Raw genomic sequence first — 24,200 nt, 5'->3', positions numbered from 1 at the left:
CTACTCTCCCTACAGCCTTTCCCATCTCCTTTCCTTTCAACTCCATCCTTCCAGTTGCGCAGCCCTAAAACCTTGGGGTCATCTTTGATTCTTCTCTTTCTCTCTACTCCACATTCATAGCCCACACTGATGGCATACATTCATTAACTAAGACTTGGAAATCTGCTTGCTACTGCACAGGGCAGTTTAGTCTGAGGTAAGGGACACTTTGTTATGAGAGGGGCTGAGATTGACATTAGGGCTGGTTAGCCCTGGTTCTTCACACACAAAAAGGAATCCTGAATATGAACATGCAAAAGAGCCTAATAAACATATCTAATAAGCTGCTGCCATAATTCTATTAAGTTGGATGATAAAATATCAAACCTTATCTTGGATCTCCTTGTTATAAAGTCATTCTTCTACATCAAATATCAAGTCTTCTGCAAAGCAATGGTATTTTCTTTGCCAGTTTACATCTTTTCCTAGAACATTTTGTTCAGTAACTGACCCCTTTGTGGGTGCTCAATAAGTGCCAATTGAATAAATGAATTTCAGTTTCCCAAGTAATGATCCAGTGCTAAAAAAATCAATTCAATAGCTGAATGTGGGACAAAGGAACAAGCAATGCCATTCAACTCTCATAGCCACCTGGCCACTCTGTAATACTGAAGAACCATAAACTACTTTTAACACTATAAATTAAAAAGAAAGCTCAGAGGAAAAAATAAAGAAAGCAAGTAAGCCCAGAACAGTATCTACTGTTCTGAAGGACTCCAATGTTTCTGAAATGTGACATTTTGCTGTTGTTTCCTTTTACCATTTTTAATTACTGGGTCTATTTGCATGAAGTGAGCCTCTGGGTTGCCTAGGAGTTCATCTGTGCCTCTTGCATATTCCTCTCTTAAATAAGCAGACTTCAGTGCAGTTTTACTTGCTGCCTCCAACATTTTAACAGGACCACCCCCTCCTCTTCTTACATTATCCTCCCACCGCTCCCGAGGAGAAAAGGCTATATTTAAAGCACATGATCAATGGGCTTTGAGAAGCAGCCAATGCATGAGGAGGGCCGTATGATTGAGAATAAGCTGATAGGGATTGCTGAGAGAAGAGATGACGAAAGGCCAATCCAGAAATTGTCTGAGAAGGGAAAGGCAGCCTGCAGTCTGAGGTATTTCTTTCACAGGCTTTTGTCTTGGAGGGATATTATAGCTATAACAAAGTACAGACTAGTTGACTTAAAATAACAACAGGTTATTTATTATCTCATGATTCTGGAGGCTCGAAATCCAAAAGCAAGGTCTTGTCAGGACCGTGCTTTGTCTTAAAGGGAAGAATTCATTCCATGCCTCTTCCCTGGCTTCTGGTGGGTGGGTGTCCAACAATCCATGGCATCCTTGGCATAATTTCATTTCTGCCTCTGTCTCTGTCTGTGTCCTATTTACTCTGTCCAAATTTCTTCTATTTATAAGGACACCTGTCACATTGGATTTGGGTCCAGTTCCATCCAGTTTGGCCACCTCTTCATTGATAATACTTTACAATGATTTTACAAATGAGTTCACATTCACAGTACTTGGGATTAGAACTTGAATATGTCTTTCTGGGAGGACACAATTCAATCCATAACAAGGAGTTTCTTAGCTTGATTCCATGGCATTGCTTTGAGTTGAAGGAGGTGCCGGCGAGTGCTGACAATTACCTGTCAGGCTAAATAATGCTCTGTTAAAACTTGGTCTGAGGATCTTGATGGAGAGTTTAATCTCTTGTTCGAAATTCTGCTGCTGATGCCTTTGCTGAGGGTTTGAATCAAGAACAGACCAATTATTTTCACAATGGCTACAAAAATGACTGTTCCATGTCCCTGACTTAACTGATTGAAGTCCTAAACTCTAACAATTGCCAGACAAAGGAACAGTGTTGAGTACAAAAGGCACCTAATGGGAATGTTGAGATTGTTGAGCACAGACCAGCACCACTATTGGAAAGCCAGCTCAAAGGGAAGGAAGGGGCGACAACCGCAACACTCCCCATTCCATCTCTTAGAAATCATAGCTCTTCTTTGAGCTCTCCTTTTGCAACCACAGGGATGTCTCCCACTAAGGATTTTTAGGTTGTATTTAGTGATCATTTATAACTGTCCTTCCTTTACCAGAGAAAATGATCCATTACTCCAGCACTGCTTTTCCTTTCCACTGGTTATAAGACAAAATTGATTTGTTTCCTTCCTCCTTGGTTTGGCACATTTGACTCTGCGGTTCCTATTTAATGTATGATCTTTCCTAAAATTTTGCTTATATTTTTCTTTAGTATTTTTTTCCACTTCATTTAATTAATGTTCTTTAGTCATGTTCTAGTGAATTAGTCATTATAAATCTGTATATTATATCGTGCAGATTTTTAAACACTTGGTATACATGTTGCAGAATAGGCTGTGTGTCAGCATTTACTCTTTGTCCTCAGCTGTTCCAATACTATGCACACTGAAAAGACCCTGCTCCAAGGCTAATTGTATATCATTAAAATTCCTTCCTAGGGTATTCTTCTTTGACTGAAGAAGCTTGGTGGTGGCATTAATTGTAAATAAAAGAAAATGACCCATTGTTGAATGTATTATAGAATATCTTCGTGGAAGTGTCTGCCTTCGTTATTGCAAATTCTCAGTGGTGACATAAAGACCTTTGTCCTGTGCAGATGCAGTTACAGCCAACAACAGAAGGCGTATGTCCACCCAGAAGAAAAGAACATTTATTTTCACATTCCATGGCTGATATTATGTGATAACATTTTTGCATGCCCTAAAATTTTTTATGCAGATGCTGTTTTAAGAAAAAAATGCTCAATAATCTGCTTTGTGAATGGAATTTAAACTCTGGGCATGCGCTGCCTATTCAATGTGCTGAATAATAACCTTTGACCGTGCTTGAGCAGAAACAAAACTGGAGGTTGTTTTCTCTGTTGACTGTAAACTTCTTTGCCATCTCTACTTTAAAAAAACAACAAAACTTAAACCTATCCACCTTAGATTAAAATATGATAAAATAATATTTTATGAACCAGAACTACACCAAGTTTTTAAAGGAAATAGTCTAGTCTAATTTTTACCACAAGTTGGAGAGCTCTGTCCCTGGCTGATTAACTAAACCTGTGATGAACTGACACTAGGTTAACGAGGAAAAGACTCTGACAATTGATATATTTTCTTCATATTACCAAACCATTAAAATTTTTATAAAACCTTTATATGGTTTTATTAAATAGAGCAAAACAAAAACCAAAATCACCTGCCTCCACATTGCTAAGATGAGTTGATCATTACAAATCAATATTTTGGGAAACTTTGGCTGTATCAATATAATACCTATAGAAATAATTGAATTAAGAAAGATCAGACTTTAAGCATTTTGAAAAAGACTCTGATACTGGGTAACTTTGGAATAAATTAGTCTCTATTTTTAATGAATTTGTATGGCTAGGGCAAACAAATTAACCTGAGCTTGTGGATATAGCATTACTAACAATTCAGTTTTTCAAAGAATGAAATTTTCCAACAAATCCCAAATTTACCTGTTTTAATATAGAATTTTTATAGGGTGAAGTTAATTTGAAGTTGAACTGAAAGGCTCATAACTAATATTTCTTGCAAATCCTTGAAGGCAGTGAAGAAGAGCAGTCTTTGTATAACATTGCATAAGATGCTGTAGCAGTGTACCTTTAAAAAATAATGAAAATTTTGATAAGTTTATTGAAAATGTTTTTATTTACTGCAAAAAAAATCATGGTAAAAGTAATAAAATAAAAAATCAGTTACTAACAATTGTGCTGGCATTTATATAATTTCTATATTCTTCTTTCTTCAACAGTACAAATCCAAGTAGAAAAAAATGAAGATGACACTGAGGGAAGTTCAAGTAAGTGGGGATGGGCCCACTAAGAATATGTTTTCTATGGAAGAGAAGTGAATTCAGAGGATTCATCTTATTTTGTGGGCTTATGCTACCACATATAAATATAGTGTATGTGTGAATGATTTTTGATGGTTTCAGAAGAAAAATCAAGTCCAGCAAATAGAATCTCAATTGGCACACGCACATTTCACCCAATTCATAAGTTGCCCATAATCAAGTAGATAATGGTCCAAAAATTTTTGCTTTTTTATCTCTCTCCTCCTCTTCCCAGAAAGGCCTTTGTTCTATTAAGCTTTTCTCTAAAGCTGAATCTACAGATTGGCCATTTTAACAAAACTGACCAGGTGGTTCAATTAAAATGAATGAACTGATTCTTTTGCTATGTTTTTACTTTGTGAAGTCTCAGTACAAAAGCCTGGTTGATGACCCCTTTCCAGGGATCCAGTCCATTCTTGGACTGGAATGAGAGAAAGATCCTTGTATGAGCAAAAGCTTACTTTTACCCAAACTGAAAGATTAGCAGCATCTAGGAAAGAGTTCAAGAGTTCAATTAAAGGGTATATCAAGACTATCCCTTTAATATCTGATGTACAATGTTGCAGCCAATAAATGTTCACTATGCCAATTGCTTACATTAATTAGGTGTCCCTTAAATGAAAACAGCCTGTAGTTACACAGCTTCTGGGTGCCATGACTCCTATATCTAATTGAGCTCATTCCAAAAAGTAGCATTGTGAGCAAATTTGCTTTGAGTAAACAACCTTAAAAATTGGTTTTTTAGAATTTGAATATTTGGAAACTAGCTAAAGCACTACAGACTTTTTGTTTCTAAATTGTAATAGATAATTTTAATGATACACAATTCATCGTGGTAAAACTATGCAAGTAGTATAGGAAAGAGTTTAATAGTTTAATCTTAAAACAAAAGTACTAAAATGCAGAGCACTAAGTGGCTGCTTGAGTTATTTATGCGTGAAATTGTTTCTCAATTTCTTATCCTTTCTATAATCAGTTACTGATATGATTAACAAATACTATGTAAATTTTTTCAAAGCCAGAATGTAGTTCAAATAACATAAGACATTGACACACTCTTTAACAAATAGAAACTTTTTCTTGGTATTGATAACAAAGGATGTTTTACAAAACTCAGAAGTTATCCTCCTGCTTCTCTTTTCTAGCCTAAATTTAATAATTGCAATAATATTTAGATCTTAGATCTGAAATATCAGTAAAAAAGTTTCAATAAGAAGTACTGAAAGATAAAATGTATAGGCATGACTCACATATGTAAAAAAGAACATATTTAACTCATTAGCGAGGACACCTGTGAGTGTTAAAATCAATTCAAAGGAAAAAAAAAAGAACAGACGCATTTATAGATCAAGAATATTGAAGTGATTGTGCAAATGGAGGCAAAACTGATTTCTTTTGGAGTAGAATTTAGGTGAAAGATTGTCCCTCCATAGGACAGAATTCACTTGCATGTCTCTAGACAAGAGTTATTTTTTCATTGCTAGTCAGTTAGCTATAACTTACAGAGTTGTAAAATAGCTCTCATAGCATTAGAAAGAAGTAACACAGAAGGGTATGCTAGAGATAATTCATAGTTTTCCACCAAAGCACAAAATTTTCCTTATTGTAGCTTCCATTTAAGAGGATATTGGTAACTCTGAGAATAGTTGATTGTTTATAGTTTATTCTAAAAGGCATAAATTAAGAAGTAACAGAAACCAAAGTAGGAATGTATGTTATAAGCTCTGTAAACTACAAACTGAATTATCTTTACCCAAGAGCTTTCTAAGAAGTTTTGGGTATATGAGATATTAATTGTTAGCTGATAAATCATAAAATAATGCTGTCATTTTTCTCTCTCATTAAGTTTATATTTAGAAATTAGATATTTCTATTAATAAGAATAGAATGCTCAGACCAGTTTGTTTATTATTGATTTCATTTAAGGGAAAAGAAAGACATATTTAGGAACAAGAAGAAGCTATTTGGAATCAAGAAGAAGATAATTTGAATTAAGGGGACTCTTAAGGACTGAATGGCTTTCTCTAAAATTGTTCTAGTTCCTAGCATTTACTTGTCATTCCTGTCCTTTGTTCTAAAATAGAAGTAGTGGTAAATACATAGTGGTTAATCCCTCAGTCCTTAAGTGTTGAAACTGGTAACCTCTAACCTTGAACATTGATTTTGACGGATATCTTAGGGATACAGAATGACAATAAACACTAGGCTATCAAGTAACCCAAGTAAATGAAGACTGAAATGGTAAAAATTATTATATTTTTAAAATATTCATAATTTTGAGTAGATGAACCACCCAAGAAATGAACACCTAGATAAACTTATTATTATATAACATGATACATCTTTTTTGTACTGTGGGGAACTGCTGGTTCCCAGGTGTGTGGCACCAGCAATTAAAAAGAAAGAATAAATTTGGTAGTGGGAGGAAGCATTTTCTGCTGTTGCTCACTGAATCATTAATCACTGTGTTTAGGTGAAGAAGAAGAGGAGGAGGAAGACAAACTCCCTCGAAGGGAAAGCATGAGGCCAAAGAGGAAGCGGACCAGAGACGTTATCAATGAGGATGATCCAGAACCTGAACCAGAGGATGAAGAAACAAGGAAGGCAAGGGAAAAGGAGAGGAGGAGGAGGTTGAAGAGAGGAGCGTAAGTTTGTGGAGATATAGAACTGAAAGTGTTATTCATTCAGGAGCATTTGACACTGAAAGAAGACCACTCACCTTAGGCACTTCTGTGCCTTAAAATTGGAACTTAAAATTACTTGTAGAAAGACAGGCTTAATATGGTGCTTCCATTTTACTCCAGTTAAATATAGTTTAATAACTCAAAAGAATTAAAAATGAATATACATTAAGGATGGACTATGGTAAATTGCCTTTTGAAAGATCTAAATTATCATAGGTCATTAACATACTATATTAATTTAAATATTTTTAAATTATCCCATTAATTACATGCACTGTTACCTAAGGTAAGTGGAAAACCCCTTAAGGATGAGCTAGAACCACTTCATTTTACAGAGCAGGGGTTGGCAGAATATGGCCAAATACACCCTGACAATTAGAATGTTTTCTATATTTTTAAAGGATGATTAATGAAAAATAAAGACTAATATGCAGCAGAGACCTAAAGCCTAATAAAAAGACTCAAAGCTTAATATAATCTCACATCTCTTAGTTGCACCAGGTCAACACTTTATTGAGCATTGGCTTTGTGTAGAATTATGTATTAAATACTGTTTCAGGAAAATGCAACAAAGAATTTTCTGGTCTTTGCTTTCTGGAAATGTGCAGATGGCAGGCAGGTAGGGAAGTGCATGTGTAAAACACATGCAATGAGAGAAAACATAGAGCCCCTGGAAAAGACTTAAGAGAAAAGCATTGGAAGACCTTCACCATTGGAGGGTCATAGGGCCACTTGCATCACCACCAGTTAAAGTACTTTCTTCCAAAACACTGCTAGGACTTTCTTCCAGCACCCCTCAGACTTTAAATGATGAGAAACTTTCTAAGTTGTCTACTCAAGATGACCCACTTCCTTATTTAGTTGCTCTATTATTTTCCTATTTATAAATAAATACAATTAAATACAGTGCGAATAAAGCTTTGTATGAAAATTTTGTCAAGTAGAGAACCTTAGCATTAATATATGATGATTCCTTTTAGAATAAAAGAATAACCCTAACCACGTTGTCTTCTTCATATTTTAGTTTATTTAACTTTTAAAATTTCCCTCCTCTTCTTTCTCCTTCACCTCGTTGTCCTTCCTGGGTACCTCTTCTTTCAATATCAAGAAGTTGCTTGCTTTAAATTTTGACTCTGATATTTTCTATTTGTATCTTCTTTTCATGTACCTTTTTGCTTTGTTCCTTTCAGAAATGAAGTACAACAAAATTATAAGTTCCATGTGTTGTTATTACTACTATCATGTAGTAATATCTCCCGTTAGCAAAGTTAATGTTTTCTGACAGAGGCATTTCACTGAGAAAACATTACCAATAAAGGTAGGCAGAATATGGGCTGTGTTCCAGAATGTGCTTTTCCTTTCCTCTTTTGCCTCAGAAGGTTCCTTCTACATGGATGAACAGTTGGGCAGAATTTCTCTGCTCTCTTGATCTGCTTAAGGCTCTGAGGAGACTTGCTCCACCCCCAGGATATAAAAGGTGACTCAGGTGTGTGGCCTGACTCAGGAAGACTGTCTTAGGTCGCACCTGACAGTGTCTCTCCTCAGCTAGAGCCACCCCTCAGCCTCCTCTTGCCCACATAGTCAAACTTCGCTAAAACTTAGTCTTCATATATTTTGTAAATTATATTATTATTGCCACAATTTGTGCATATATTCTAAATAGTACCATAAATTTTTTGTGATGTTTGATAGCTCCATTTGCTACTTTAGAATTCATTTTCTATTGTTCATTTTGAAGATAAACATTTCCTTTTTCTTTTAAAGAGAGTGTATTAGCAAATGTGTTTTGAGGAAGATTAGTAGGCAAACCAGGGCACATTTATTTAGGCTAATTAATTCAGGGTCTTTTATTTAAATCTTCAAGTAATGCCTCAGGGCATTTCCCTTGCACTGACAAGACTTTTGAAACCAACTAAAACTAAGGTTGTACTATTAGCTATCTTTGGAGATGGTTAAAAAAATACTGCCTTGTTAGCCATTTTGGAGTATTTCTAAAAATAGCTCAAGCTTTTCCTGACCTAGTTTTAAATGACTAAATAATATGTTCAGAGCAGTGGGAAATCCAGTGTAGTGTGCCTTCTTTTTCCTAATAGCTTTTGTTTAGGTAAATTAGATTTATGATAGAAAGCCATTCTTGAAGAATATTTTAGTTTCCTGACTGCCAAAACAAATACCATACAATGGGTGGATTTAGACAATGGGAAATTATTGGCTTGCAGTTTTGAGGCTAGGGAGAAGTCCAAACTCATGGCATCAACAAGGTGATCCTTTTGCCCAGAAGACTGTGGCATTCTATTGGTGATCCTTGGTCACATGACAATGCAAGTGTCAGCCTCTCCTGGCTTCTTTCTCTTCCAGGTTTCACTGACTTCCAGCATCTGGCTGCTCCCTGTTTCTTTCTCCTATGCAGCTTTCTCTATAAGGCCTCCTGTAACAGGATTAAGATACATCCTGATTCATTTTGCACACCTTAATTGAAGTAACCCTGTCAAAAGGTCATATTTACAAATAGATTCACACCCACAGTAATAGATTAAATTTAAAGACATGTTTTTCTGGGATACAAAGCTCCAAGCCACCATACAGAGATAAGCCCTGACTTTTAGAAGATGGAGTGTGCTTATGCTATGGCTTCTTGGTATGGTGAGTCCTTTCTTAGAGTGGTTCCTAGAAAGCAGATTCCATGTTAAGGATGATGACTGTAATATTTTAATTACCTACATATTTGAAGGTCACTTATTTCTCAACAGCCATACTCTGTATTACAACTGAAGAGGGGCTAGAGTGGACTTTGGCTGGGTTTGTTCACTTGGCATGTCAGAACAGACAAACACATCGAATTAGGGAAGGAAGGAAAAGAGGGTTGATTCATGGGCGGGAGACCAGAGATGTACAGTTTCCAATCAGCCTCTCTGTTAAGGATTTATCTCAATGCTTTATATTGGTTGAAACAAAGGAAGTTAATCATTAGGGTGACATTTCCAAGAAGGGTCCAGAAAAATTAGTTTTTGCTATTTCAGTTAATCTTAAAATATGCATGGTACTTGGGACCAGGTAACCTTGGGGTGATAAAAATGGGAAGTGGTGAGGACGTGAAGGTACAAATAGTGATGGATAAGAAGATATAGATGATGGATGTGAGTAAAGATGAGTGAGGAAGTGCATAATTATACATTTTGGGTGATGCTAAATCTGGTTAATGTCAATCTGTAGCTCTGCATGCCTCTTGACATATGAGCAGGAGTTATGTTGAATTTTTCTAACATTATAAGGTATAGAACAATGCCTTAATATTTAAACTATACTGGGCTTTTTTTAGTACTACACAACATGATCCTGTTGGAACAACCAGCTTTTAACAACATCTTAAGAAATATACCAGTCTGGAATCATTTCATGTAGGGGTAAATGCCTTTCCATACTGTGATAATCTTGGAGGGCATTGTTATATTTTAGTGTACTGTGAACACCGGGTGCATCATGATAACCCTAAGCCATCCAAAAAGGTTCTGTACATATACATTTATTCAATAAATTTGTATCTAGCACCACTTCTGTGGAAGATAATTTACTAATTTCTTTGAGAGACTTGATTATGAAAATGCAATTGCCTGCATCCTCCAGTTCATAATTAGTAAGAGAGCGACGACTTATACAGAGATTATTATGGAACGAGACGGCATGCATATATTTGTTTGAACTCTCCCAGAAAACACTTTTTGTAGGAATTATCAGAAAAGAGATTACTGAAGACATTTAATTTAACTTTTGAAGGAATCATATAATTGGGATATACTAACATATAAAGTGCTGGGTTTAAGATGGCAGAAAAGTATGTAATTAGTCTTAGAAAAGTTTCCATTAAGTGGTGTTTAAAAATTGGCATGTAAAGAAATAAGCTTTAGTTACACAGTAAATCCACTTATTGAATAGATCTTTCTTTTCATTCTTTGATGATGCTGGTTCACATGAGGTGCTGTTTTATATGTAAGTCTTAATAGAATTTCAGTACTGGAAAGCTTTAAGGTATTTACATGTAAATGTCATGAATTATTTTGGAATGGTGTTTAAGTTATAGGCTTAAAATATCAAGAAAATGAATTATTAATCTTGAAGTTTCTTTTTTTTCTAATGGACTCCATATTTGATCTTTCTTGGCATCTATTTTCTTTTTATTAATTTCTAAAAAGATTTTGGCAGATAATTATCTATATAATTTAGATTTAGGTCTACACGAAGACAATTTCAGTCATGTTTGTGCAGCACCATAGGATTTTATATAATAAACAACAAGCAATTAAAATGGGGGGGGGGGAACAGAGTTGTATCTTAGTAGAGTATATTTTTATAGTTCTCTTGAGTCAGTCTTACACTTCTAAGCAAAATATCTGAATTGGCCAAAAAACCAAACCGTCAATAGGAAATATTGTTGTAGAGTAAATGTGGATTGTTGTTTCAGTAATAATGACATGATTAACAACTATAGATTGGTGGGAAAGAAAAGAGATTGCAAAGTGATTTTGTAGGAAGGACTGTAAAACTAGGGATGTCCACCTGTTCCTCAACTGGAAGTTTAAAAAAATTATAATAATTTTTTCTATTAATATATCCCCTACTGTTTCTAGTCATGCATTTACTGAACAGGAAAATCTGTGTCTGAATACAATGAATGAGATTACAATTTCTTTTTTTTTTTTTAAGATTTATTTAATTAATTTATTTCTTCCCTTCACCCTCGTTTTTTACAGTCACTGTCTGCTCTCTGTGTCTGTTCATCATGTGTTCTTTGTGTCTGCTCATCTTCTTTTTAGGAGGCCCTGGAAACCGAACCCCGGACCTCCCATGTGAGAGGGAGGCACCCAATCGTTACAGCCACCTCCACTCCCTGCTTCTTGTGTCTCTCATTGTGTTTCCTCTTTGTGTGTCTTCTTTGCATCATCTTGTTGTGTCCGCTTACCTCGCCAGCCCATTGAGTCAGCTCACCGTCTTTCTTGTCCTCTTCAGGAGGCACCAGGAACCATACCGGGACCTCTCATGTAGTAGGCGAGTACCCAACTGTTTGAGTCACATCTGCTTCCCAGATTACAGTTTCTATAACAGTCTTCATCTAGCTAGGACAGAAATTGCAACAGTTTTTTGAACAGAGGTAATTTAACAAGAGAATTGATTAATAGGTATAAATGTTAAGTAGGTTACTGAAATGGCAAAAAGAGAATACTAAGTTCTCATGGTGACAGCAACCACAGGAAGCAGCTACCATCTCAAGGGCAGGATGAACCATGAAAAGAGGTTGTAATTGTTAAAACTTATTAGTTCAGAGGAGACACCCATGAAGCTGAAAACAGACCTCTGAGTGGTGGTGGCGGGGAAGCCTTCTGCTCAGCTGATGCTGATGTCTACTGGGATGTAATTCGGCTGACCAGGCTAGTGTTGAAAATTTGCAGATAGATTCACCTGCACCTATGAGAGGGCACCCCTGCTCCTGTGACGAAGAAATGCTGCTGGGGAGGAAGAGTCACTCCAGGAAGCAGATAGGAAGCCAAAGCAAAGAGCAAGGCCCTTTTCAGTATCCCCTTTTGGAGAAATCTGATTTAGAACCAGCTGATAAAGCAGAAATAAGATTTACAGAGTCCCAGTCCCAGTATCGCAATGCTATTTAGAGAAGGGTGAGTATAGAGCTGAGAAGCAGTCTAGTGGTGGAGACAATCAATTACTGAAACAATTTATTGATACAATATGTTATTGTATTCCTTGATTTGAAATCATGCTGCTCATGTTAGGTTTTTTCTGTTGTCGTTTTTTAGGAGGTACTGAGTATTGAACCCAGGACCTCACATTTGGGAGGCAGGGGCTCAACCATTGAGCTACATCTGCTCCCCCCCCCATGTTAGTTTTTGTTTGCTTCAAATTCTGGAGTCTATTTGTAATACTAGCAGCACTGAAGAGAAAAGATTTATCTCATTTTCTCAGTAAGAAATAAATTCTTTTTGGGGTTGCTTTAAAGGATTCACATCCACCAGATTCACTTCAATTTGCATTTTATCAATTGAAATTTTGATTTTAACAAACTAGGTTACCTTCAATAAATAGATTTTTATTTTTTCCTATTTCAGTTTTTCTCTTTCTCTTGAGAGAGAGTTGACTTCAATTTTTAAAGTGTACTTCAAAGACATTTTCACCTCTAATTTATTATCTTTATTGAAAAATAAGGTTCACAAATGAAAAGTGGAATTTGGTTGGGAAAGATAGACAAGGCAGCAAAGAAAATGAAAATACATTGATTAGCTCTGTATCTATCCTTTCCATAAATTTTCTTGTTCTGATATCTGAGGCTGTGAGCATAAAAGAACAACTTGAACCCAGAATATCAGAATATAAATACTATTATTTAAAGTTGCAGTAATCCTGAAGCAATGTTCAGATATGAGCTCTAATGCTTACAGATCATTGACTCTATACAGCCAAGTAAAGAAAGTTGATCTGGGTATCTGATGTTAGTCAGCCCTAAGTTTGGAAGCCAAGCAAAACTTAACTTTATTAAGTGTTCTGTCTATCTTTATTTATTTTCTTTTAAAGGGAAGAAGAAGAAGAAATTGATGAAGAGGAATTGGAGAGATTAAAGGCAGAGTTAGATGAGCAAAGACAAATGATCGCTAATGTCAAATGCAAACCTTGGAAAATGGAGAAGAAAATTGAAGTTCTCAAGTATGATGACACTTTCATAAGTAGAAATACTTTCCCTGATACTGATCTAAAACTTCTTTAGTATTACATATATTATATTACATATTAATGTTATAAGAATTTAGTTAATTATATATCAATTATAATTATGATATATATTATAATACTTCATATAATGTAGCTTATAGGTAATACTCATTATATATGATGCTCAACATACATGTTTAATATTATAGATATGCTCTATCATTTCACTGGAGAGATTGGGCTAAAGATTATAAATTAGAAACAGCTATAAGCAAATTCATTGTTTAGGGTCTTATCACCTCTCTGGTCCCCTTTCATCATTTGTTTCTTGACCTAAGAATTTCCTTAGTTTAATATATTCATTACTGACTCTCTGAAGAGATAATATATTTGATTTTTACAAGTTTGTGTGCATTGAACATTCTTGTTTCTCTGCAGGGGAGTAGCCCCAAATGATATTTTTCATGTGACAGCTCTCATTCAAGCTCAGTGAGGATGATAAGCCAACAGAGCAATTCCAATTAAGGATTATGCTAATACCCATTCCCTGGTAACTTGTCAGTGGCCCAATGTCAATCTTCCTTTGAGTGTTGATGTAGGTGCTAATGCATTCAGAAATGCACTATATGCAAAGTCAATTGACTTTCCCTTTCTGAGGGATGGAGCAGCTTTTTCTCTAGGATCACACTATATTTCACATTCATGGTTGTTGTAGGAGGGAAATGAAAAATGGGATGTGCCTATGACAACAGTCATGATTGTTTCCCTAAATTGTGCCCCAAACTGCATTTTTCCATAGAACCAATTTTATAAATGATGGTGAGTTCCCAAAGCCATTCTGCCCCAAGCCAATTTAGCTAATAATGCTATTAAAATTATAGTATAGCATTACTGTTTCACAATGAAAAGAACTTTAGTAGCTATCAGGATAATTCACTTCTGGTCTTTTGGCTCTGCAAGAATTTGTGTGCTGTTGGAGGAGTTTGCTTAACCTTCTGGAGCCTCAGGTGCCTCATACCCAAAATAAAGGAAGATATTCTAGATCTACCTTATGACCTGGGAACCTAGCCATAAACAAATGTTTGTTTTGCAGAGAAAGGTTTTCCAAGTTCCAAACGAATGTCTTCCCAGAAAACTTTTGAAATGTCATACAACTGTAGGCTGGCAACTCCCTGTGCATGCATGTGCACACACACACACATGCATGCATGTGAGCACACACAAATGATTAGCTCCATGGAACCAGAAATTCAGCTTACATCCACTTTTGTTCACTGTATGTTCTCAGAGAGGTGCTGTGGCAGAACAATACTGTGAAAATACTTCATGGGTACATCACTCTGTACTAATACAGGTACTAGTGATAGTGTTTTCTAATCCTAGTCATCCAAACGATTTTAGCAAACAAATGGACAGGCAGGGGCACATGAAAACACTGGTCCTATCAAGCCAAGTTGAGGAACAGTGGCAGCCTGTTATTGAATGTTTACTCTTCTATGATAAAGTAGCAAAATGAAGGTGGTTGAATATATATTGTTTATTTGTATACATGTTAGTTTAAGGATACTAAATCCTCTTTTTGGGAAAGGGTGATGTTTCATTCCAAGATTATGCCCTTTCTAGTTTTCTAATGTTGTATGTGAGTTTGTGTGTTTGTGTATAGGTGTGTATATGTGTGTACGTGTCTGTAAACATGTTAAAATAATCTTCACTTAATAAAGTGATGATGATGCCATGTGGTAGATTTTACAAATATTCTTACTGGGCAAAATAAAAGTTTAGCAACTCTATGTTGGCCCCCAAAATGTATTTTAACATATGTTACTGGTTTATGAAATCCCTAAACCTAGGAATCACACATAACTGTACAGAAAGTTCTAAATTAGAAAAAAAGCTATGTTACAGAGCAAGGGTTTGTACACTTTCAAGGCATGGGATTAAATTGAACAAGGAGACCAAGGAATGATCCCCATCACCTTCATGGATGTGTAGAAATACCCATCTCTCTGCCTTGCCTGCATCTCCTGGGTGGGATAGTGGAGAGACCATGAGCTTTAGACTTGAGTTTGAATCTCATAGCTACCATCTAATAGCTATGCCATTTTGAATGAATTGTCTTGTTGCACTGACCTCAGGTTCTTTATGAAATCATACTTGCTTATAGGGTTATTGGAAGTCTAAAGTGAGATGATTCATGCAATGCACTTAGCATGGTGCCAAAGCACAGTAAATGGTTGGTAAACGCAGGTTGTAATTACTATTTCATCTCATGATATACTAAATGTTGCCTGTTTCCCTGCAGTGTTACAGGAGAGATAGAAAAGGCATCTGGCAGGGCGAGGCTGGAGCAGAAGTAGGTACAGGCAGATATCAGGAGTCTTGGGGGTTGGTGCCACTATTGTAGCATTAGGTAAATAACCAGGTTTTTAGGCTCCAAGAGGAAATAGCGAGTCCTGACAATTTGGCAGAATTCTCAGGGCCAAATTCCTCTTAGCTCTTCTAAAAAATACCCTCAGGGTAGCTGTGGTAGTTTGAAGCTGTTATGTACCCCAGAAAAACATGCCAAATCTAATACATTCCTATGGATATAAACCATTTTAAGTAAGACCTTTTGATGAGGCTACTTCATTTAAGGTATGATTCACTTCATTCAGGATGTATCTTAATCCTATTAATGGAGCCCTTTATATATGGAATGAATACATACACATACACACACACACTGAGCAAGAGTACACACACACACACAGAGCGAGAGCGAGAGAGAGAGAGAGAGAGCGCGCCATGGAAGCAAGAAGCTGAAAGTGACAAAATCCAAAAGAGAAGGGAGGGACCAGCAGATGCCACCATGTGCCTTGTAATGTGGCAGAGGAGTCAAGGATTGTCAGCAGCCAGTTTTCAGGAAGAAAGCACCACCTTGATTTGGACATTTCCATGGCCTCAATACTGTAAGCTAATAAATTTCCATGGTATAAGCCAAACCATTTCATGGTATTTGCTTGGGGCAGCCTAATAAATTAAACCAGATTTTGGTACCAAGAGAGTGAGGTGCTGTTATTGCAAATACCAAAAATGTGGAATTGGGTAATGAGTAGAGGCTGGAAGAATTGTGAGGTACTTGAGAGGAAAGGCCTAGGCAGCTTTGAAAAGACTGTTTCTAGAAACATGCATGCTAAAGGTACTTCTGATGAGGCCTTAGAAGAAAATGACAAATATGTTATTGGAAACTGGAGGAAAGGTGATTCTTGTTTTAAAGTGGCAGAGAACTTGGCAAAATTGAGTTATGATGTCAGATGGAAGACAGAATTTGAGAGTGATGAGCTTGGATATTTAGCTGAGGAGATTTCCAAGCTAAATATGGAAAGTACAGCCTGGTTTCTCCTTGTAGCTTATAGCAAAATGTGAGAAGAAAGGGATAAGTTGAGAACAGAACTCCTGAGCACAAATACACCAGAAATCTACGGTTTGGAAGGTTCTGAACTTCAAGAAAGCAAGTCCCTAGAGGATAGTTCTCCATGGAAAGATTTAACTGAAATGGAAGCAGTCAGCCATTTCAGTGTGAGTCAGGATTCGAGATGCATTTATCCAGGAAGGATTTGTGTAAAGTCCTACTGCCTGATGGTTTGAGTCCCTGTGTGCTATGTGCAAAACCATCAACTTCCTTGCAAGATCCATATGAATGGAACCGCTGCTAGCCTGGACTAAAGGGAATGGAAAACAGACAGATTGAGGAAAAAATCACTTCAAGGGCAGAACCATGGAAGCTGAGATCTGGATCAAAGACATCTTCTTGGGCCAAGAGAGTGGACCCACCTGTGTGTGTGAAAAGGTGAGTCTGGAGCTTGGAGAGGGTGGACCTTCTACCCCATTGTTTAGGAAGAGTGCTACCACTCAAGTTTTCTCAGATGCCTCAAGGACTGTAGAGAGTCTAGCCACCACCCCATTGTTCTGAGAGGGTTGAGTCTAAGCTCCAGGGATTATGGAGAGTCTGGCTGTCTCCCTAATGCTAGGAAAGGGTAGAGACTTTACTTCCGTAGGGTGGAGACTTTACCCCAGTATTATGGGAGAGCAAAGCCACTGCACAAGCACTTGGAAAGGGTGGAGCTGTCACTCCATAAGGCCCAGAAGATAAAACTTCATTCCATAGATGATTCACAGACCTTGAAATCTAGTGAGGTATGCAGGGTTTTGGAATTCTTTGGGACCCATGAAATTGCCTCCCAGTTTCTCCCTATGGGAATGGAAATGTTTATCCTATGCATGTCCCTCCATTGTGTATTGGAAGTAGATAACTTATTCTTTAGGTTTCATAGGTCCACAGACAGAAGAAATTGTGCTCCAGGATAGTCCACACCAATACTTGATTTTTTTTAAGACTTATTTTTTATTTATTTCTCTCTCCTCCTCTCCTCCCCTCCCCCCCCCCCCCCATTGTCTGCTCTCTGTATCCATTTGCTGTGTGTTCATCTGTGTCCACTTGCATTCTTCTCAGTGGGAATCTAGGCAGGCTGCATTTTTTTGTGTGTGGGGCAGCTCTCCTTGCAGGGCACACTACTTGCATGTGGGGATCCCCTACTCTGGGGACACCCCTGTGTGGCACAACACTGCTTGTGCACATCAGCACTGCATGTGGGCCAGCTCACCACATGGGTCAGGAGGCCCTGCGTTTGAACCTTGGACCTCCCATGTGGATGGTCCACATGCTGATAGAGCATGTGGATGCTCTATCAGTTGAGCCAAATCTGCTTCCCACCAATAATTAATTTTGATGAGACTTTGTACTAAGCATTGTTACTGAAATGTCTTAAGGCTTATAGGCTATTGTGATGGAATGAATGTATTGTGCATATAAAAAGAACACATCTTTTTGGGGTCCAGATGATGGAGTGTGGTGGTATGAAACTGTATGTACCCCAGAAAAACATGTTCTTATATCGAATCCATTCCTATGGGTATAAAGCCATTGTAAGCAGGATCTTTTGATGAGACTACTTTAACTAAGGCGTGAACACCCCACGAAGAAAGGCTCTTAATCCTATTGCTGGAGTCCTTTATAAATGGAATGAACAGAGAGAGTGAAGGAAAGCCACAGAAGCAAGAAGCTGAAAGCAATGAAACCCAGAAGAGAAGGAAGAAACTAGCTGATACCACCATGTGCCTCACCATGTGGCAGAGGAGACAAGGATTGTTGGCAGCTGTAGCAGTTTGATATGGTTATGAATTCAAAAAATAGATATTAGACTAAGTTTGTGATCTGGTCTGTACCTGGGTGTGATTGAATTATGTTTGGGGCTTTGATTGGGCCACGTCATTAGGGCATTGAGTCCCTGCCTCTTCGTGGGTGGGGACTCACAGATAAAAGGTGACAAAGGACAGAGTTGAGGTTCTCAGTGTTGGAGTTTTGATGGTGGAGTTTGATGCTGAAGCCTTAAACTGGCACCCTGGGAAGTAAGCGCACAGAGGAAAGAGAAGCAAGCCCCAGGAAGAAAGGAACCTTGAACCCAGAGGGAAGCAAGACCCTGGAAGGGAGGAATCCAGGAAGCCTGAACCTTCGCAGACATCAGCAACCATCTTGCTCCAACGTGTGAAAATAAGACTTTGGTGAGGGAAGTAACTTATGCTTTCTACCCTGGTAACTGTAAGCTCTTACCCCAAATAAATACCCTTACCAATTTCTGGTATTTTGCATCAGCCCCCCTTCAGCTGACTAATACAGCAACTGATCTTCGAGAAGAAAGCATTGTCTTGTTGATGCTTGATTTGACATTTTCACAGCATCAAAACTGTAAGCTAATAAGTTCCCATTGTTTAAGTCAATGCATTTCATGATATTTCATGCTTGGAGCAGCCTAGAAAACTAAAATGATTAGTCTAGTGGCAGATTCCTGATACCCACCTTGGTCTGGAGTTCAGGATTAGTTAATATTGTTTTGTTTTTAATTTTTGATTAGAGAAGTTGTAGGTTTACAAAAAAGCAGGTAAAAAATACACCATTGCCATATACCTGCATATTATTGACACTTTGTGTTAGTGTGGTACCTTTGTCACAACTGATGAAAGACTATTAAAATTGTGCTATTAACTATAGTGCATTGTTTACATTAGGTGTATTTTCCCCTATATACCACCCCATTATTACCACCTTGTATTAGTGTGGTGCATTTGTTATAATTTATGAAATAACATTTTTATACTTGTACTATTAATTATAGTCCAGCATTTACAATAGGGTTCAGTGTGTTATATAATATTCTTTTAATTTTTATTCTAGTAACATATATATGACCTAAAATTTCCCCTTTTAACCATATTAATATATATAATTCAGTGCTGTTAATTACACTCACAATAAAGTGCTATCACCACCATCCATTTCCAAAATTTTACAGTCAACATGAATAGAAATTCTATACAATTAAGCATTAACTCCCTATTCTCTAACCTCAATCTAGACACTGGCCTGTATCCTAGATTCTAATTCATATCAGTGAGACATAAAATATTTGTCTTTTTGTGTCTGGCTTATTTCACTCAGCATAACGTCTTCAAGGTTAATCCATGTAGTCACATGTATCAGGACTTCATTCTTTTTTATGGCGAAAAATATTCCATTATATACATTATATATACATATACATAATATATACATTATACCACATTTTGCTTATTCATTCATCAGTTGATGGACACTTGTGTTGCTTCCATCTTTTGGCAATTGTGGATGATGCCACTATGAACATTGACATGAAAATACCTGTTCAAGTCCCCTCTTTCAATTCTTTTGGGTATATACCTAGTAATGGGATTGCTGGGTCATAGGGTAATTCTATACTTAGTTTTCTGAGGAACTGCCAAACTGTCTTCTACAGTGACTGGAAATTTTACATTACCACCAGCAATAAATGACTGAGTGTTGCTCTTTTTTCACATCTTTTCCAACGCTTGTAATTTTCTGTTTTCTTTTTAATAATAGCCATCCTTTTGATCTGGGCATTTCTGCTTAACCTTGGGGGGATGTGAAATCATGGTCTCCATGGCTCTGGGGGCACATAGTAATGGTGATGCTGTGTCTTAGGTAAAAACATGGTTGTATAATTTGTTTAAGGAAATGTCAATGTTGGGCCATTTTTAAAAATAAAAGCCACTCTAGTGGGTGTGAAATGATACCACATTATGGTTTTGATTTGCATTTCTCTAATAGCTTGTGATGTTGAACATCTTTTCATGCACTTTTTAGCCATTTATATATCATCTTTGGAGAAATGTCTATTCAAGTTTTTTGCCCACTTTAAAAATTGGAATGTTTGTCTTTTTAATGTCAAGTTGCAGGATTTCTTTGTATATTCTGGACTTTAAACTCTTATCAGATACATGGTTTCCAAATACTTTCTCCCATAGAGTAGGTTGACTTTTCACTTTCATGACAAAGTTTCTTGATGTTCAGAAGTTTGTTATTTTGAGGAGATCTTATTTATCTACATATTCTTTCATTGTTTATGCTTTGGGTATAAAGTTTAAGAAACCATTGCCAACCACATGATTTTGAAGATGCTTCCCTATATTTTCTTAAGGATTTTATAGTCCTGGCTCTTATATTTAGGTCTTTAAATTTTAGTTAATTTTTGTGTATGGTGTCCAAAAGGGGTCTTTCTTCTTGCAATCTTTTGCATATGGATATCCAGCTTTCTTAGGAACATTTGTTAACGAGACTATTCTTTCTCATTTGAGTGGACTTTGGCAGCTCTGTCAAAATCAATTGGCCATAGACCTAAGGGTCTATTTCTGAACTCCCAATTCCATTCCATTGGTCAATATATCTATGCCTGTGGCAGTACTGTGCTGTTTTGTCCACTGTAGCTTTGCAGTAATCTTTACAGTCAGGAAGTGTGAGTCATTCAACTTTGTTTTTCTTTTTCAAGATGTTTTTGGCTATTTGCAGCCTCTTGCCCTTTCAAATAAATTTGATATTTAGCTTTTCCCTTTCTGCAAAGTAGGCTGTTAGAGTTTTGAGTGGGATTATGTGGAATCTGTAAATCAATCTGTGTGGAAATGATACCATCACAATATTTAGTCTTCCAGTCTATGAACATGGAATGCCTTTCCATTTATTTAGGTTTTCTAAAATTTCTTTTAGAGATTTTTTTTATGTTTTCTGTTTACAAGTCCTTTACATCCTTGGTTAAATTTATTTCTAGGTATATGATTCCTTTAGTTTCTATTGTAAATGGAATTTTCATTTTAGATTTCCTCCTCAGATTGCTCAATACTAGTGTATAGAAACCCTATTGATTTTTGCATGTTGATCTTGTACCCCACCACTTCGTTGAATTTATTAGCACGAGAAGCTTTGGTGTAGATATTTTGGGACTTTCATGTCATCTACAATTAGTGAAAATTTTACTTCTTCCTTTCCAATTTGAATGTGTTTTATTTCTTTTCCTTGCCTAATCGTTCTGGCAAGAATTTCTATTGCAATGTTAAATAACAGTGGTGGCAATGGGGCCTCCTTATCTTATTCTAGATCTTAGAAAGAAAGCTTTCAGGTTTTCACTATTATGTTTGATGTTACCTGTGGATTTTACATATATACCCTTTATCATGTTGAGGAACTTTCCTTCTATTCCTAGTTTTCTAAGTGTTTTTATCAAGAAAGGATGCTATATTTTATCAAATGCCTTTTCTGGGTCAGTTGAAATTATGTTTTCCCCCTTTTGTTAATGTTGTATATTACATTAATTGAAGTACCCTTGTATACCTGGGATAAAACTCACTTGATTATGATATATAATTATTTTAATGTTCTGTTGGATTTGGTTTGCAAGCATTTTCTTGGGAATTTTTGCATCTATATTCAAAAGAATAACTGGGTTGTGATTTTCTTTTCTTGTAACATCCTTATCTGGCTTTGGTATTAGAGTGATGTTGGCTTCATAGAATAAGTCAGGTAGTGTTCCCTCCTGTTCAAATTATTTTAAGTGTTTGAGCAGAACTGGTATTAATTCTTTTCAGAATGATTCATAGAATTCATCTGTGAAGCCACATGGTCCTACACATTTCTTTGTTAGGAGGTTTTTAATGACTGATTCAAGCTCTTTATTTGTGATTGGTCTGCTAAGATCTTCTGTTTCTTCTAGAGTCAGTGTAGTTTGATTGAGTGTTCTAGAAATTTGTCCATTTCATCTAGGTTGTCTAATTTTTTTGGTGTACAGTTTTTCGTAGTACCTTCATATGATCCTTTTTATTTCTGCAGAGTCATTAGTAATATCTTCCCTCTCATTTCTGATTTTATTATTTGTTTCTTTTCTCTCTTTTCCTTTGTCAGTCTAGCTAAGGATTTGTCAATTTTATTCATCATTTTAAAGAATCAACTTTTGGTTTTGTTAATTCTCTTTTTTTTCACTCTCAATTTACTTTATTTCTGCTCTAGTCTTTGTGATTTCTTTCCTTCTGCTTGCTTGGTGATTAGTTTGCTCTTCTTTTTTCTAGTTCCCCCAGGTTGCAGTTAGGTCTTCATTTTAGTTCTCCCCCCCCACCCCCTGAGATGACTCCCTCATCTATTTGCTTGTTTTTGCTCATTGCTTTTGCTCATTGTTTGCACCTGTCTGCTCATTGTGTGTTTGTTTTTTCTTTAGGAGGCACTGGGGACTGAATCCAGGACCTCCCATGTAGGAGGTGGGTGCTCAACTGCTTGAGCCACATCTGCTCCTGCTACTTTTAAGGATTAGGGCTATAAATTTCCTGTTCAGCACTGCCTTTTCTGCACCCAATAAGTTGTGATATGCTGTGTTCTCACTTTCATTTGTTTCAAGGTACTTACTTATTTCCCTTGCAATCTCTACCTTTACCCATTCATTGGTTAAAAGTATGTTATTTATGTTATTTAACTTCCATATATTTGTGAATATTTCCGTTCTCTGCCTAGTGTTGATTTTCATCTTCATTCCATTACTGTCAGAGAAGATACTTTGTATAATTGCATTCTCGTTATATTCATTTAGACTTGTTTTGAGATCCAATATATGGTCTATCCTGGAGAATGATCCATGTGTACTTGAAAAGAGTATATCCTGCTGGTTTTGGGGATGCAATGTTCTGTATATGTCTATTAGGTATAATACATTTTTCATATTATTCAAGTTCTCTGTTTCCTTATTGATCTCTTGTCTAGTTTTTCTGTTGATGAGAGTGGTATATTGAGGTGACTGAGTATTTTTGGGTAGAGGTGTCTATTTCTCCCTTCAGTTTTGCCCTTGTTTGCCTTATGTATTTTGTGACACCATGATTAGGTACATAAATATTTATGATTGTTGTTTCTTTTCAGTAGATTGCCCATTATATTAATATATATTGTCCTTCTTTGTCTCTTATTACATCTTTTGATTTAACATTTATTTTCTGATAGTCATATAGCTACCCCAGCTCTTTTTTTTTTTTTTTTGGTTTCTATTTGTATGGAATATCTTTTTTCATCCTTTTACTTTCAACTTATTTGTGTCTTTTGGTCTAAGGTGAACCTCTTACAAACAATATATCATTGGATCATGCTAAAAAGCAATTCTGTGAACCTGTGTTTTTTGATCAGGGAGTTTAATCCATTAACATTCAGTATTATTACTGTAAAGGCAGCATTTCAGCCATTTTGTCATGTTTTTGTTGTTTTTTTTTTAGTAATGCAATCCTAGTTTTATATTATGAAATTATATAACAACAAATCAAGGGATTCAGGTGATGGTGGCCTCAGATGAGAAGAGGTATTAGCTTTTTGCCAACATCCTCACTTTATTATTATTATTTTTATCTTATATTTGGTGTATTTTTCTCCAAGCCCAGCCTATTATTATTATTACTGTATCATTTATACATGAATATATGTAAACAATAA

General features: G+C 36.4%; 1 protein-coding gene across 1 annotated transcript in view; it reads left to right on the top strand.

The window, feature by feature from the left end:
• The first annotated feature begins 1,004 nt into the window (after positions 1–1,004).
• Positions 1,005–24,200, top strand: part of TMC1 (transmembrane channel like 1) — a 133,640-nt gene continuing 110,444 nt past the window's right edge. Inside the window, exons 1-4 of the mRNA XM_071216678.1 lie at positions 1,005–1,150; positions 3,843–3,890; positions 6,397–6,568; positions 13,184–13,312. Coding sequence (XP_071072779.1) covers positions 6,444–6,568; positions 13,184–13,312 — 254 coding nt within the window. The 5' untranslated portion in view covers positions 1,005–1,150; positions 3,843–3,890; positions 6,397–6,443. The remainder of the gene's footprint in view (positions 1,151–3,842; positions 3,891–6,396; positions 6,569–13,183; positions 13,313–24,200) is intronic.

This window comes from Dasypus novemcinctus, chromosome 8 (genome assembly GCF_030445035.2).
Source record: "Dasypus novemcinctus isolate mDasNov1 chromosome 8, mDasNov1.1.hap2, whole genome shotgun sequence".
Classification (NCBI taxonomy): domain Eukaryota; kingdom Metazoa; phylum Chordata; class Mammalia; order Cingulata; family Dasypodidae; genus Dasypus; species Dasypus novemcinctus.
The sequence above is the reverse complement of the archived record's forward strand: the minus strand, read 5'-3'. Positions and strand labels throughout refer to the sequence as shown.